Below are 17,455 nucleotides of genomic sequence, written 5' to 3' on the forward strand. Positions count from 1 at the left end.
TGCCCTTTCCTGCTGCATTATATAGCATACTTTCTACCTGTTGCATATCCCCTTCGTCACAATTCATTGTTCCTTTATTTTCGGCTTATTTCAGTTCATTACCTAATTCCCATCTGCAGTTATTATTTCAAATGAAATAAAACGGACCTGGGTGGCGTTGTGGTATAAACCACTGAGCCTCTTGGGCTTGCCGATCAGAAGGTCAGCGGTTCAAATCTCCGTGACAGGGTGAGCTCCCGTTGCTCTGTCCCAGCTCCTGCCAACCTAGCCGTTCGAAAGCACACCAGTGTGAGTAGATAAATAGGTACTGCTACGGCGGGAAGGTAAACGACGTTTCCGTGAGCTCGTTTCCGTCACAGTGTCCCGTTGCGCCAGAAGCGGTTTAGTCCTGCTGGCCACACGACCCGGAAAGCTGTCTGTGGACAAACGCCGGCTCCCTTGGCCTGAAAGGGAGATGAGCGCCGCAACCCCATAGTCGCCTTTGACTGGACTTCACTGTCCAGGGGTCCTTTACCTTTTTTTTACCTTACCTATTATTTCGAATGAATTAACCTCGTAAAGTCTTGATGCTCCACTTTGAGTGTTCCCGTGTGAACGGGGGACATGGTTTTGTATTCCCGGCACACAAGATGTTGCAGAAGTTGCATGTGGCGGCATTGCGAGCTCACATGCTCCGGACTTGGGAGTTTCCAAATGGACACACCCTTTGTCCCGTGCAACGATTTGGATGGGAAAATGGGGAGGAGGAAGCCTCAAGATTGTCGTGCTCCTCCTCTAGCCTCTTGCAGATGTTACACATCCTCCCTTGTAACTACGGAGGTGTAAACCAGACGCACCCTTTTGGTCTTTAGCCATTCTGACCAGGAGGGAAACATAAGAACGTCTTTCTTGCGCTATGATGCTAAGATGACCAAATTGTCTGATGAAATCCTATTAAGGCAAGACGATCCCTTCGCTATTGAGCATGCAACAGCTGGCAAGTAACTTCGTTGTTTTTGTTTGGTGGAGTTCCTGTTTATTTCTGCAGACGTGCATATTCCACACAGGTAAATACCGTATTTTTCGCTCTATAAGACGCACCAGACCACAAGACGCACCTAGTATTTGGAGGAGGAAAACAAGAAAAAAAAAAATCTGAATCTCAGAAGCCAGAACAGCAAGAGGGATCGCTATGCAGTGAAAGCAGCAATCCCTCTCGCTGTTCTGGCTTCTGGGATAAGACGCACACACATTTCCCCTTACTTTTTAGGAGGGAAAAAGTGAGTCCTATAGAGCAAAAAATACGGTATATACTCCGTGTGAGAAATGAACTAGAGCTGCTTGCATTTTCAGTCAGCAGGTGGCGCCTTGTGAGGCAAAATAAAAATGGACGCTTTAGAATGACAGCAATAGGACTCAAGGGCTTCATTTAAAACCTTGCAGTATCTTTACCTGCCCTGCAATTGTCTTTTGTAGAAGTTGGATTGCAGCAAAATTTACAGGACACCGAAGTATCTCTGAGCCTAATGAGTTCCATTTCTCTTCCCAGCAACCCCAAAATACAAGTCGCTGCGATTGAGGGAGGCGCTTTGCAAAAACTGCTGGTGATTTTGGCCACAGATCAGCCCCTGGCTGTGAAGAAAAAGGTAAGGGGAGAGCAATATGTGCTTGGCTGTCTTTCAGGAGCAGCTTGGATAATTGCATTTTGTACGAGAACGCCTGTAGACCTCTGTAGGTGGACGTACGTAGACCTAAGGCTAGGTTGTGTTTTGGCTGTGCAAACAGATCAGGCCAATGCACCGAACAAGAGTCACCCCTCAAATTAAAAATGGTTGCATCCCTTCACTGGACAGCTAAGTTTAGCTCCTTAGGCTGCAATCTTCCTCCTGCAGTAGCCAGACCTAATCATTTCCAGACTTGATAATCTCACTTAATTTGAGAGGGCCGGTTATCTGACGTGCTTTTGCACAGCTATAGTATCAGACCACTTAGAGAGGCATCTGTCCCAGTGGTTCCCAGCATATGTTAGATTGAAAATGACACTATGGAGGGAAAATACTATATTATATATATTTTCGTGCTGAATTAGTTCAGTGTTGGGTGCTTGTAGAAGATGGGTTTTGCAGGACTATTTGCAACCTTATCAGGATTGCAAATTTACTCAGGAAGTTGGTTATCCTCTGCCGCCTTTTGTATGTCACGTGTGTAGGTCCGAGCACATTTTTCTCCTTGTGGGATCTGAAAAAAATGTCCTTCCTATTCCACCGTGAATCAAATTCTCAGTCAGCTACAATCTAAAGCATGCCCCAGAGCTCCAATGCTGTATTTTGAAATAAAATTAGCTTTGAGAGAGCAGGAAACAGTGAAATGGGAGTATGTGTGGCCTAGAGATATATTAGAGATATATTATATTAACACGTTCCCCCTTCCACACACTTTTTGTTGTGTTCTCCTCTGTCCTCTAATCTTAATAGGATCCCAAGATAAGGAAAAGCAAGTATATCTAGGTTCCACCTCCTACTGGCAAAACTGGGCACCTGATTATTTCAAATTAATTTTTCACAGCAATCAAGGCTGCGGGTTTGATCCTGGTATGGGAACAGCTGCATATTCCTGCAATTGCAGGGGGTTGGACTAGAGGAGGAGAAGAAGAAGAGTTTGGATTTGATATCCCGCTTTATCACTACCCAAAGGAGTCTCAAAGCGGCTAACATTCTCCTTTCCCTTCCTCCCCCACAACAAACACTCTGTGAGATGAGTGGGGCTGAGAGACTTCAGAGAAGTGTGACTGGCCCAAGGTCACCCAGCAGCTGCATGTGGAGGAGCAGGGAAGCGAACCCGATTCACCAGATTACGAGTCCACCGCTCTTAACCACTACACCACACTGGCCCTCGAGGTCTCTTCCAACTCTACAATTGGGTGAAAGTCCAACATTTCATAAGAATGTAGGGAGGGCAGGCTGCGTCTGTTAACTGGAGTCAATGTATAGCCATCATGTGCAAGGGTCTTTATGTACAGTGGTGCCTTGGGTTAAGAACTTAATTTGTTCTGGAGGTCTGTTCTTAGCCTGAAACTGTTCTTAACCTGAAGCACCACTTTAACTAATGGGGCCTCCTGCTGCCACCGTGCTGCCGGACAACGATTTCTGTTATCATCCTGAAGCAAAGTTCTTAACCCGAGGTACTATTTCTGGGTTAGCAGAGTCTGTAACCTGAAGCGTCTGTAACCTCGAGGTACCACTGTATTCCAGTTGTCTTTAGTTCTTACGTTGTGCTAATTGAATTTATTCTCTGCTGCAATAATAACAACAACAACAACAATAATTCGAGCATGGCTATTCTCTGGGAATTATAAAGGAAGCACAATTGCATGCTCTTTCCTGGGTTACATTGCCATTTGCTAGGATTGGCTTTTTGTGATTGCAACCGCAGCACCGAGGCTCTTTGAAAGGGAAGGCGCTCTCATTGCGTGGTCTGTTTTCTAGAGCGCTGCGGGGCAGATTGCCCTGTACGGTACAGACTTTGAGGAAGGAGACTTAACTCAGCCCACTGTCAGGCTTGAATTTCGGAGGCTAACGAACATCGGAGTAGACATTCAGGGGATGAGATAATTGCTTCATGCAGTTCAGTAATCCGCCTCCAGCAGTGACCAATATCGGATGCTTTTGTAAGGGGCAAGGCCTGATAAAGCCCCCAGCTAAATGTTCAGGACTGATGGGCCCGAGAGGGTCGGTGCTTTGCTGCTTCTTCAGCGATCAATTTATTCCCTGGTGCATGAGATCCAGTTACCCTTATCTTATCCAGCAGAGTTATAGTTGTTGTTGCCAGCCACAAATGTTCCCCCATAAACCTCCGAGCCTCTGCGTTTAATTCAGAGACCCTTTTGCAACAGCAGAGTAAATAGGTATCGCCTTGTATTAATTCGTGAGGCTCTACTGTATTCAGGGCTGCACTGCCAAGAATGTTACAAAGGCTGCCCTGGGATAGGTCTCCCTTCTCCCCGTGTTTAGAACCCCCAGTTTCTCTGGATGTGTGCTTGCCACAGGGAAACAAAAAAAGGTACAAGAGGCTGATGGATAGGTTCATGTAACAGTGAAATGCTTCCCGGGGGAGATTCCCTCACTAGATGCAGACCCTTATATAAAGCTGAAATATATTTACGGCGTGTTCCTGAAAGCTGCACTGAGTGTATTGTTAATCTGACAAAGTGTTCTAACCGTCTCCTGGAGGGAAGGAAGGCAGAGAGTGGAGAACGTCCTCGTTCAGTCCACCAAAGTTACGTTCTTGTAGTATATTGTCGGGTTTTTTGTTTTGTTTCTAATGTTTGTCTCCATCTCAGGTGTTTAGCAGCATCCACATAGTAGAGGGGTGTGTGTTTGTGTTTGGAATTATTTCTTCTTCTTCTTCTTCTTCTTCTTCTTCTTCTTCTTCTTCTTCTTCTTCTTCTTCTTCCTCCTCCTCCTCCTCCTCCTCCTCCTCCTCCTCCTCCTCCTCCTCTTCTTCTTCTTCTTCTTCTTCTTCTTCTTCTCCACCTCCACCTCCTCCTCCTCCTCCACCACCTCCATTTTACTGCACTAGAGGGCTTGTTCTGCAAATTGCTTCGAGAACCAATGTGCTACAGTGGTTGGAGTGTCAGACCTCTGGAGACCAGGGTTCAAATCCCTACTCAGCCATGAAACTCACTGGGTGACTTTGGGCCAGTCACTGCCTCTCAGACTAATCTGCCTCACGTGGTTCTTGTGGGGATTAAACGAAGAAGGGAAGAACCTTTTGTGGGGATCACACAGGGTCCCCGGACGTTTGACGGTCTATTGATCCCTGTGCCACCACTGTGCTCGCTTCCCCGCTGCCACCAACCCGTTACTCTCGGGTAAAACACTGAGTCCAGACAGTTGTTAAAAGTGAACCAAATAAACAAGTTTATTTTATAAGCCTTAACAAGTTTATGGTTTCTCAGATAATATTCCTGTCATTTTCTTAACTTTAGTTTCTTTGCCGGCCTATACCTTCCTAATACCTTCTGACTGATTATCTCAACTGTTTGACTGACTCCTCTTAACAGATTCTCTCCCTCTCTCACATCAGACTAGCCAACCCACAGACTTATCCTCTCTGTCTCTTCTCTAACTCCAGACTGACTTCTCAACAACTCAAACTCTAACTCCTAACTCCTCCCCTTGGGTTCCCATTGGTTAGTCATTTTACAATTAGTTAACCCTTTCCTTATGAACCCAGTATGATGTCACACACCTAGGAGGGCAAACGCCACACCATGTAGTGCCACCTTGAGCTCCTTGAAGAAAAGGGCGGGATAGAAATGCAACAGACACACAAATAAAGATAAATATTCACACCATGCTCACTGCTGACTGGTTCTCCCAAGTTGCAAAGTACAGCGGTACCTCGGGTTACAGACGCTTCAGGTTACAGATGCTTCAGGTTACAGACTCCGCTAACCCAGAAATAGTACCTCGGGTTAAGAACTTTGCTTCAGGATAAGAACAGAAATCGTGCTCCGGCAGCAGGAGGCCCCATTAGCTAAAGTGGTACCTCAGGTTAAGAACAGTTTCAGATTAAGAACGGACCTCCAGAACGAATTAAGTTCTTAACCCGAGTTACCACTGTACTTGCTCAATACCTCTTGTGATGGTTTGACCCCTGAGAGCCAGTGTGGTGTAGTGGTTAAGAGCGGTAGACTTGTAATCTGGTGAACCGGGTTCGATTCCCCGCTCCTCCACATGCAGCTGCTGGGTGACCTTGGGCCAGTCACGCTTCTTTTATTTCTCTCAGCCCCACTCACCTCACAGAGTGTTTGTTGTGGGGGAGGAAGGGAAAGGAGATTGTTAGCCGCTTTGAGACTCCTGGGATAAAGCAGGATATCAAATCCAAACTACTGCTACTACTCTTCTTCTTCTTCTTCTTCTTCTTCTTCTTCTTCTTCTTCTTCTTCTTCTTCTTCTCTACAGCCCCCTAAAGAAGCTACATAGGAAGGCTCATTAATAAGCCATAGCTCACATCCTACTGCAAGCTTGCCTTGGAGACAGGCTGTTGTAAAAGGATTGGCTCTAACTCTTGCTGGGTCCTGAGGAGGTATGGGGATTTTAACCCCAAGGACTTCAGGCCAGCCCAATTAACCTATCCAGGTGTCTCAAGCCCCTTGGCACGCGCTAAGATCCTGCAGAGTATTTCTGTGTCAGTGCTTTGGACTGTCTCCATTGCAGGCAAGCAGCCCTGGTAAGGAGGGGTCCCCTGATTGTCTGTGACTGTGTCCTTCCTCGCCCCAACACACACACACACAGAGCTGCTGGAGAAAATAGCAAGGGGTGATTGACACGTGACTTTGTGGGAAAACAGCTCTGAAGAATTGTAAAAGGGAAAGGGGAATCGCTAGTAAGGGCCACAAGAGAGGGCGAGACGTGGCCAGAAAGGGAGGACGTTGCAAGATGTCTCGCTAGGAAGTCAGATTTGTAGGTTTTCCGTGAGGTATACGTCCTCCAGCAAAACCAAATAATAATAAAAGGGCTGCTAGCGACTGTGTGTAGTCTGCAAAGGGGCGTTCCTTTTTATGAGGCAGCAGTTTGAGTGAGGAACTGGCAGACCTGACGCTACCTGTCCACCCTCCACACAGAATTTCTTCCTATCCCTGCTCTGAACAAAAGGAAGATTGGATCAGCACTCGTCGGGACTGTGCCTTGCATTAGCATTTAACCCAGGGCGCGGTGCTTAAAGGTAAAGGTAAAGGGACCCCTGACCATTAGGTCCAGTCGCGACCGACTCTGGGGTTGCGGCGCTCATCTTGCTTTACTGGCCGAGGGAGCCAGCGTACAGCTTCCGGGTCATGTGGCCAGCATGACTAAGCCACTTCTGGCGAACCAGAGCAGCGCACGGAAACGCCGTTTACGTTCCCACTGGAGTGGTACCTATTTATCTACTTGCACTTTGATGTGCTTTTGAACTGCTAGGTTGGCAGGAGCAGGGACCAAGCAACGGGAGCTCACCCCGTCGTAGGGATTCGAACCGCCAACCTTCCGATCAGCAAGTCCTAGGCTCTGTGGTTTAACCCACAGCGCCATCCGCATCCCTTAACACCCCTCAAAATTCCAGTACAGCAAGAACATGATTGATATTTACTTCCCACTGATTTGCGGTGCAGTAGGAATTGAAACATCACAATCTGGCTTTGCTGCAGCCTAGATAAAGAAGAGGAGGAGGAGGAAGAAGAAGCACCCGCTAAATTGCTGGAGAGAAAGTAATAGAGGAAGAAGCTGAACTGGAGGGGACAGGACGCTGCGTGCTCATTTCTTCCTAGAAAGAGCACGGGAAGACGTTTAACATTGGCTGTCGAGGGCAAGCCGGGAGCTCTGATTTTCTGGGACTCTAACCAGAGGGCACCATCTTCCACGTTTTATAATACATGCAGAAGAGCCAAAGGAGTTCCACAGTCCTCGGGTTGTATGCGGTTTCCATCCGAAATGTCACCCTGAAATTGTGTCTAAATAAAATTCTATCCAGAGAGCTTTATTGGGATCTCTCCTATGGCTGCTAATTGAAACATGTGGAAAGGCTCTGTGTCTCTCCAGCCAGCCCCAGCCTCATGCTACGCAGCTCAGAACGCCTAAAGTTTCCCTGCTCTTCCATCTGATCAAAGTCCCTTCCTTCCACTTGGCTTCTTCTAGCTTTTAAAAGTGCCCCCCTTCTATGTAGCTTCATAAAAATGGGAAGAGGCAGAACTTGTATTCTACTACTACAACTATTACTAGTACAGTGGTACCTCAGGTTACAGATGCTTCAGGCTACATACGCTTCAGGTTACAGACTCTGCTAACCCAGTATCTCGAGTTAAGAACTTTGCTTCAGGATGAGAACAGAAATTGCGCGGCGACAGCGGAAGGCCACGTTAGCTAAAGTGGTGTCTCAGGTTAAGAACAGTTTCAGGTTAGGAGAAGCAGGACTAAGATGTGGAGATATGCTTCAGAGATCCAGACCGTGGGGAACTCCGAGAAATTAATAAATACAATTTGGACTATAATTTTTTTATTTTATTTTATTGTAGTTTTTTATTTTCATTGAAGTACAGTGGTACCTCGCAAGACGAATGCCTCGCAAGACGAAAAACTCGCAAGACGAAAGAGTTTTTCGTTTTTTGAGTTGCTCCGCAAGACAAATTTCCCTATGGGCTTGCTTCGCAAGACGAAAACGTCTTGCGAGTTTGTTTCCTTTTTCTTAAAACCGTTAATACAGTGGTGCCTCGCAAGACGAAATTAATCCGTTCCGCGAGAGTCTTCGTCTAGCGGTTTTTTCGTCTTGCGAAGCAACCCTATTAGCGGCTTAACGGATTAGCGCTATTAGCGGTTTAGCGGCTATTAAAGGCTTAAAGGCTTAGGGGATTAGCTGCTAAAAGGCTATTAAAGGCTATTAAAGGCTTAGCAGATTAGATAAAGGGGGGGGGAAGCGAAAAAAAAATCTCTAGACTCGCAAGACATTTTCGTCTTGCGAAGCAAGCCCATAGGAGAATTCGTCCTGCGAAGCAACTCAAAAACGGAAAACCCTTTCGTCTAGCGGGTTTTCCGTCTTGCGAGGCATTCGTCTTGCGGGGCACCACTGTAATAATAATTTATTGAAAGATTTTTATAATAAGAGAAAAGGAAGAAAGGAAAGAAGAAAACCTAGCATTGGTGATGGAGAAGACATAGCTGTGCGAGGGAAGAGAGCCTGTTTTCTACTCGGTCTGCGTAGGGGGTGGGGGTCTGTGAAAGTCTGCAAAATATTGTGAAGCCAGTAGGAAATGCCAGGTGCCTGGGCTTTTTCAGAAACCAAAAAGTATTGTTATTTATAAATGACTGTTATTATAATCTTTGAGGCCGTGTCCCGGAGCGAAAACCTCTTTAGTGGATTCCTTCAGACTCTGGCTCTACGAATTCGCCAAAGCGAAACCGTGATGAAAATACAGTGGTACCTCGGGTTACGTACACTTCAGGTTACAGACTCCGCTAACCCAGAAATATTACCTCGGGTTAAGAACAGGATGAGAACAGAAATCGTGCTCCAGCAGCGTGGTGGCAGCGGGAGGCCCCATTAGCTAAAGTGGTGCTTCAGGTTAAGAACAGTTTCAGGTTAAGAACGGACCTCTGGAATGAATTAAGTACTTAACTCGAGGTACCACTGTATAGACAAATTGTTTATCAGGGGCAAAGGAGGTGTCGGGGGGCACGTGCCGGAGGAGTTGTGCGGGAAAGCTTTTGGCAGACCAGAAGCGTCACAAACGCCCTTGTTGTGTTTCTTCCCAGGCTCTCTTTGCTTTGTCGTCCATGCTGCGGCAGTTTCCCTACGCTCAGCAGCAGTTCCTCAAGCTTGGAGGCCTTCAAGTGCTTCGGCATCTCTGCACAGAGAAAGGGACGGAGATGTTGCACATCCGCATTGTGACGCTTCTCTATGACTTAGTCGTGGAAAAGGTAAGCGGAGCTGTTGTGCGGCACAGATTAGCGGGAGTAAAAATAATAATAATAATAATAATAATTTTTATTTATACCCCGCCTTCCCCAGCCAAGGCCGGGCTCAGGGTGGCTAACAAGCAATAATAAAAATAAGTTGAACGAATACAACTTAAAAACGAGATTAAAATACAACATTAAAATATTGAAACATTAAAATATTAAAATGCAGCCTCATCACAGGAGGAAAAAGGAAAAAGAAAGAGGGGGAGGGAATCAAATTGGCTGCAAGCCAAAGGTCAGGCGGAACAAGTCTGTCTTACAGGCCCTGCGGAAAGAAATCAGATCCTGCAGGGCCCTGGTCTCATGAGACAGAGCGTTCCACCAGGCCGGAGCCAGTGTTGAAAAGGCCCTGGCTCTGGTTGAAGCTAACCTAACTTCCTTAGGGCCCGGGACCTCTAGGGTGTTGCTATTTATGGACCTTGAGGCTCTCCGTGGGGCATACCGGGAGAGGCGGTCCCCAGGTGTAGTGGTTAAGAGCGGTAGTCTCGTAATCTGGGGAACCGGGTTCGCGTCTCCGCTCCTCCACATGCAGCTGCTGGGTGACCTTGGGCCAGTCACACTTCTTTGAAGTCTCTCAGCCCCACTCACCGCACAGAGTGTTTGTTGTGGGGGAGGAAGGGAAAGGAGAATGTTAGCCGCTTTGAGACTCCTTAAAGGGAGTGAAAGGCGGGATATCAAATCCAAACTCTTCTTCTTCTTCAGGTATTTATTTATACCCTGCCCATCTGGCTGGGTTTCCCCAGCCACTCTGGGCGGCTTCCAACAGAACACTAAAATACAATAACAGCGGGGACGAGTCAGGTGTCCCTGGAAGGAGAAATTCATCCAAACCCTCCTTTTAGCGGGGGGTGGGGTGGGGGAAGAGAGAGAGAGAATGAGAGCTGTATTTTCATCACTACAGGAGTAGAATAACTGGAACGGTGGAGTCGAATAAGTGTGACCTCCTTCCATTGGCAGGTGGCTGTTCACCTGTCAGTCACTGACACCACGACAGCATCAGGTGGCAACTTGCTAGAGTCTCCCCAGCTCTCATCCATTTTAAAAATGATTCACCTAACACCCCTTATAGAAATCCTGCAAGTTAGGGCATTATTACTGTCCCCCTGCAAGAAGGTGGCTGGCTTCCTGCTGCCTGGCTAATTCGTCCAAAGACAGAAATTCAAACTAAGTCTTCCAGAGTTTCAGCTCCAAATCTGCTTGCTCAAACCTCGTGTGTCTCCTCTGGAAAAGGCAATTATCTTGCTCTGTATCGATGACTCATCATTGCCCAGAATCTCTTTACAGGGAAAACTTTGCAAAAGCCGTGGACGATTGCTTTTGGCATGCCGCGATGCAGCAAGTTACAAATTAGAGGCCATCCTCTGAATGCATTATTCTGTTTATTGAATACTTCCTTTTTCTACAGCTCAGTAGTGTGACATTTAGGGACGCGGGTGGCACTGTGGGTTAAACCACAGAGCATAGGACCTGCCGATCAGAAGGTCAGCGGTTCGAATCCCCGCAACGGGGTGAGCTCCCGTTGCTCAGTCCCTGCTCCTGCCAACCTAGCAGTTTGAAATCACATCAAAGTGCAAGTAGATAAATAGGTACCACTCCGGCAGGAAGGTAAACGGCGTTTCCTTGTGCTGCTCTGGTTCGCCAGAAGCGGCTTAGTCATGCTGGCCACATGACCCGGAAGCTGTACGCCGGCTCCCTCGGCCAATAAAGCGAGATGAGCGCCGCAACCTCAGAGTCGGTCACGACTGGACCTAATAGTCTGGGGTCCCTTTACCTTTACCTAGTGTGACATTTTTGTAGATAGGTTTGTTTAGTGGACAGATGGGGGAACCCTGTGGCCCTCCAAATATGAAGTTCGACTCCCCAACCTGCATTGGCCTTGGCCAGCATGGTGCAAAGGTCAGAATGATGGGAGATCAACTGTAGAGCAATGACTTATGGAGGACAGAAGGTTCTCCACTCCTAATTTAGTGCATGGCTGATATCACCTGCTGGAAGTTTCATCCAGTTCCTCAGCTGATGATGGAAGGAGATGAAAACTGCATCTCAAGGTGCAGTTGAACCTGCCTATCTTGTTTAACCCATTGCAGATGAGCTTGGGCACGACCTACTTCCTCAAAAGCCATTGGCTTGGCTCAATAATAATAATAATAATAATAATAATAATAATAATAATACTAGAGTCATACCTCAGGTTCAATGTGCTTCAGGTTGAGCGCTTTTGGTTGTGCTCCATGGCAACCCGGAAGTAACGGAGCACGTTCCTTTCGGGTTGCGCCGCTCGCACACGCGCAGATGTTCAAAATGATGTCACGCGCATGCGTGGAAGTGGCAAAACGCAACCCGCGCACGCACAGACGAGCCGTTGCATCTTACGTTCTATTCAGGATGCGAACAGGGCTCTGGAATGGATCCCGCTCGCATCCAGAGGTACCACTGTAATAATAATTTTATTTACACCCCGCCCATCTGTCTCGGTTTCCCCAGCCACTCTGGTCAGCTCCCAACAGAGGACTAAAAACAGAACCAAACACCAAACATTAAAAGCTTCCCTAAACAGGGCTGCCTTCAAATGTCTTCTAAAAGCCAGATAGTTGTTTATTTCCTTGACATCTGGTGGGAGGGCGTTCCGCAGGGCAGGTGTCACCACCAAGAAGGCCCCGACACCCACCCGCCCCTTGTCTCCCCCCCAAAACAGTACTTCTGTCTTGTCAGGATTCAACCTCAATCTGTTAGCTGCCATCCATCCTCCCACCTCCTCCAGGACCTTCACCGCCTTCACTGGTTCTGATTTGATAGAGAGGTAGAGCTTCGTTCATGATATAGCAAGTAGGAAAAGGCCAGGAGGGTGGGGTTGGGTGGCAGAGTTCGCAAGTCTTGCAAAGGGCATCTCAGTGAGTTCGCTTTCGCCACACCTTGAGTCTCTCGGGCCTGAATGGCCACCTGGCTTTGCAGAATGCATTGCTGCTGTTCTGCTTGTCCTTTTGGCTTATGCACCCATTTCATCATCTAGCACCCTGTTTTCTGCAGCTGCTGCAAACACGACTGTGGCATTCTGCCTGTGTTGGGCTATTCCCAACGTGCAGCGAGGCACCTCAGGAAGTCTTTAGCGCAGCCCAAGATGCGGGGGAGCATGGCATGTTCCCAGAGCGCATTCCCCTATAATTTGGCTGATTTGACTCTGTTTCGATGGGTTGAGAAGAGCAATCTTCCTTAATGATAATATAGTAGCTAGGAGATCCTTGCGATTAAGATCTAATTAATGAAGCACATATATAGCAATTACCACAGGAGGCTACCAAGTAAAAAAAAAAAAGCGCAGGAATGCTTAAAAAAAAATACAGCGCCCCAACTCCCTGCGTTTTGTGTCTCGCAGCACCGTGCTGTAAGCAGCCCTTTTACTGCACGTGGCTGGCCGGCTGGCCGTGCCAGTCCGTGAGTCTTACCTCTGGAGCTCAGCTTCTTGGCTGCGTCCACATTGATTATTCCTGTGGAAGAAGAAGAGCAATTTCCCCTTTGACTACCACTGCGGTAGCCCTCATCTAGCAGGGGGAACTCGATAATTGTACAGCATAATGGTTTTTTGGGGGGTTGGGGGGAGCTCCCTGTGTGGGAAAAGCCTGTTTCCTACTTTTTCTTCACACCTACCGTATTTTTCGCTCTATAAGGCGCACCTGACCATAAGGCGCACCTACTTTTGGGGGGGGGGAATTCAAGGGGAAAAAAATGCGGCTCTTGGGGGCTTTTGCGGGAGGTGGGGGAAGTGAGAGAGCCTCACTCTGTCCCTTCCTCCACCTCCCACAAAAGCCAGGGATAGCCGCGCGAAGCCTCCCCAGGGCAGCGGGATGAAGGCTCCCCACTGCCCTGTGGAGGCTTCGTGGGCTACCCCAGAGCTGCTCAACCCAAAGAGCAGGTCAGGGAGCAACGGAAAGGCTTGTGGGGCTGGCGGTGGGGAAAGCCGAGCTTCCTTCACCGCCAGCCCTGGGGAACCCAGGGACCACAGATTCGCTCCATAAGACACACAGACATTTCCCCTTAGGTTTTAAGAGGAAAAAAGTGTGTCTTATGGAGCGAAAAATACGGTAACTGCTGCCGCTTCCTTGTGGAAGCAACAGAAGGATGAAATAGATCGGACTAGGGACTCGGCTACACTAGCAAAGAAAAAGCGCTTTATATGCGTTGTATATGCATTATAGCACTGTGACACCAGATGGCGCTGTGGAGTTTTTGCCAACCCAATTTCTCATGCACAGTTCACAACGCGTTTAACTGAAACGCTTCTTTGATGTGTCTAGATCCAGCCCGGGTTGCGGCCAGCTTCTGGTCTGGTTGATTTCAATCCTTAGAGGAGCTTCTCCTTTCCTTTCCTTTAAGGGCTACAGGAGACTAGGCATCCACATCGTGGATGTTTGCAAATTGGATTTCAAAAAAGCAAAAGGCTTGGTGATAAAACCGCTAGCACATTTGCAAGGCGAAGCAGCGTCCAAGGTGGTTGAAATAAATAAGAGAACTTGACGATGACTGTTTTGTTGAAGAATGGAAGCCTTTTTCGGACTGTTTAAAGAAATGTTATATAAATATGATGAATTCACAAGCAGGATTTGAAATAGGAGCAACAGAAGAAATGAGAGAATACAGCATTGAAGATATTGTGCAGAAGGAGGGTGGGAAGAGAAATTAAAACACCACATAAAATGGAGTGGGAAGCTGGAAAAAGATGAATTTTATGTACAGTGGTACCTCAGGTTACGTACGCTTCAGGTTACATACGCTTCAGGTTACAGACTCATTCAGGTGTCCTACATGCCAGGAAATTAAATTCCTGCAGATCTATTGTCTAAGGTTGTTAACAGAGAACAACTTAAGGTTTATGTACAGAAGTTGAAATTGGGTTGAACCACAGGGACTACAGGTTACATGGAAAGGGGGAGGATGTTAGGATATAGTTCCATTCCACCTTAAAAGGGTCAGGCATGATTGTTGTGTATCACATGCCTGTTTACTCCCAGCACTGTCTGCTGGGAACTTCCGTTGTGTGTAGCCTTTGTATTCTGGCTGTTTTCCTGGACACGGAGGCAAGCAGTCATGTTTTTCCTTTTTTCTGAACTACGTTGAATAAATCTCTAAATACGCTCTCCTTTCGGCATCTTTCATTGTGGAGACTCTGCTGAAAGGGTTTGCATGGGTCTTGGAATGTCTCTGAGGCTCGTGTTGCTAATTGACTGATGCTGTTCTACGGGAGACCAGCGATCGTCTGGAGATGACTGGGGGCCTGCCTGATGCCTCCGTCTCCCTGGCAGTATCCCAACAGACTCCGCTAACCCAGAAATAGTACCTTGGGTTAAGAACTTTGCTTCAGGATGAGAACAGAAATTGCGCGGCGGCAGCGGGAGGCCCCATTAGCTAAAGTGGTGCTTCAGGTTAAGAACAGTTTCGGGTTAAGAACGGACCTCCGGAACGAATTAAGTACGTAACCAGAGGTACCACTGTATTGAAGTATATATGTTAAGCTTTTGAAAAATTAACAAAAAGTTATTACCAAAATAAAATAAATGAAAGTGCAGGATAATAATTTTAAGGAACTTTATCGCAGCTGTCGCTCAAGGACTCGCCGGATGATGACGACCAGTTCCGGGAGAGAGCCCAGCAGTACAGCCAAGTGATCTTGTTCCCAGCCATTGTCGAACAAGGCTGGTGCGGGATAATTCCTAACCTCCTGAGGATGCCAGAGCACGATGCCAGGGAGAAGGTTTTGAAGACCGTGCATGTGCTGCTAGCTTCCTGCAGAGACAGCTACAAAGCAGATCACAGCCTCAGCCATACACTGACCCTCCTTCGCCAAGAATACGAAGTGCTGGCGGCGGACGAACAAAAAGAAGGGGAAGACGACGGCTATTTTAAGGAAGTCCTCAGCTCTATAAATAGCCTGGCCCAGCAGCTGAAATGAAGACTTTACCCTAGCCTTGCTGAGACGTTCGCTGGTAAATTTGGGGACGTTGCGCAGAATAAATCATTGAACAAACCTTTTGGCTTTGTGCAGTCCCTTAGGTGGTGAGTAAGCCCATGCACTCGTTACAGAGCGAAGACTAGCTTTGTATTTGCAGTTGATGGTGTGTTTTATTTCTGGAAATCGCCATAAGAAGCAGGTTTAAGGTGTCCCTGCAGTCGTCACCTGCGAAAAGAAGAGCCCCGCATTTCAAAACAACTCTCTGACGGGGAAATGGTCTTTACAAAGGAGTTCAGCCAGCGCATGGAGTTGGTTTGAGCAAGTCTGCTGCCTTAGACACGTCAATAGAAATATTTTTAGAATGTGAGTATTAAGAGGGCGGCTGTATCCTACTCTCTTTCTTATTTGGAAAGGCAACTTCTGGTGAAAGAAGATTTTTCTCAAAATGTTCAAGATGCTTTCTTTAACTGTTGTCTTTTTCCTGTGTATTTTCGAAGCCAGTTCCAACTTTCTGGTTTTTGTCCGTAGTTCCGTTGTTAAAAAACATTCTTCGGTTAGTCCAACACTTGATTTTGATCTTCCAGCTGGAACCCGAGAGTAAAGGGGACTGAACGGTGGATTGTATAGAAAGGTTTCTACTCCCCAAAAACTCATCTAGCTCAAACTATTTTTCAAACTATGTCCTGCGGGCTCCTCCTTGGCTGTTTGTCAGGCAGTTCCTCAGGTGAGAAGATCGGTAATAATAATAATAATAATAATAATAATAATAATAATAATTTATTATTTGTATCCCGCCCATCTGACTCTGGACGGCTTCCAACAAAGATTAAAAATACATTAAAATGTCACACATTAAAAACTTCCCTGAATAGGGCTGCCTTCAGACGTCTTCTAAATGTCAGGTAGTTGTTTATCTTTTTGACATCTGGTGGGAGGGCGTTCCACAGGGTGGGTGCCACTACCGAGAAGGCCCTCCTCCTGGTTCCGTGTAGCTTTGCTTCTCGCAGTGAGGGAACCGCCAGAAGGCCCTTGGAGCCGGACCTCAGCGTCCAGGCAGAACGATGGGGGTGGAGACGCTCCTTCAGGTCTATGGGGCCAAGGCCATTTAGGGCTTTAAAGGTCGGCACCAAAACTTTGAATTGTGCTCTGAAACGTACTGGGAACCAATGTAGATCCTTCAAGACCGGTGTTATGTGGTCTCGGCGGGCACTCCCAGTCATCAGTCTAGCTGCCGCATTCTGGATTAGTTGTAGTTTCCGGGTCACCTTCAAAGGTAGCCCCACATAGAGCGTGTTGCAGTAGTCCAAGCGGGAGATAACTAGAGCATGCACCGCTCTGGCGAGACAGTCCGCAGGCAGGTAGGGTCTCAGCCTGCGTACCAGGTGGAGTTGGTAGACAGCTGCCCTGGACACAGAATTGACCTGTGCCTCCATGGACAGCTGTGAGTCCAAAATGACTCCCAGGCTGCGCACCTGGTCCTTCAGGGGCACAGTTACCCCATTCAGGACCAGGGAGTCCTCCACACCAGCCTGCCCCCTGTCCCCCAAAAACAGTACTTCTGTCTTGTCAGGATTCAACCTCAATCCATTAGCCACCATCCATCCTCCAACCGCCTGGATCTCACTCAGAGCAAGATGGGAACTGTCTTCAAGTTTTCTCACAGGCCGTTGCCAGGCAACAGCTCCTTCCTCCCCTGAGCAGCTGGAACTGTGATGGAAGCAGTTTCTAGGCAGCACTGCCAAAATATTAGTTGTAGTTTCCGGGTCACCTTCAAAGGTAGCCCCACGTAGAGCGTGTTGCAGTAGTCCAAGCGGGAGATAACTAGAGCATGCACCACTCTGGTGAGACAGTCCGCGGGCAGGTAGGGTCTCAGCCTGCGTACCAGGTGGAGTTGGTAGACAGCTGCCCTGGATACAGAATTGACCTGTGCCTCTATGGACAGCTGTGACTCCAAAATGGCTCCCAGACAGCGCACCTGGTCCTTCAGGGGCGCAGTTACCCCATTCAGAACCAGGGAGTCCTCCACACCCGCCCGCCT

At 47.6% G+C, this 17,455-nt stretch overlaps 1 protein-coding gene across 2 annotated transcripts in view; it reads left to right on the forward strand.

Annotated features, from left to right (window-relative positions):
* SIL1 (SIL1 nucleotide exchange factor) overlaps nt 1–15,492 on the forward strand; it is a 60,616-nt gene extending 45,124 nt beyond the window's left edge. For both annotated transcript variants that reach the window (XM_080999217.1, XM_080999218.1), the window contains 3 exons: nt 1,529–1,625; nt 9,267–9,431; nt 15,064–15,492. In XM_080999217.1, the coding sequence (XP_080855343.1) occupies nt 1,529–1,625; nt 9,267–9,431; nt 15,064–15,417 (616 nt within the window). In that variant the 3' untranslated portion in view covers nt 15,418–15,492. The remainder of the gene's footprint in view (nt 1–1,528; nt 1,626–9,266; nt 9,432–15,063) is intronic.
* The last annotated feature ends 1,963 nt before the right edge of the window (nt 15,493–17,455 follow it).

The sequence above is a fragment of the Podarcis pityusensis genome (genome assembly GCF_964106645.2).
Source record: "Podarcis pityusensis genome assembly, chromosome: 3".
NCBI classification, from domain to species: domain Eukaryota; kingdom Metazoa; phylum Chordata; class Lepidosauria; order Squamata; family Lacertidae; genus Podarcis; species Podarcis pityusensis.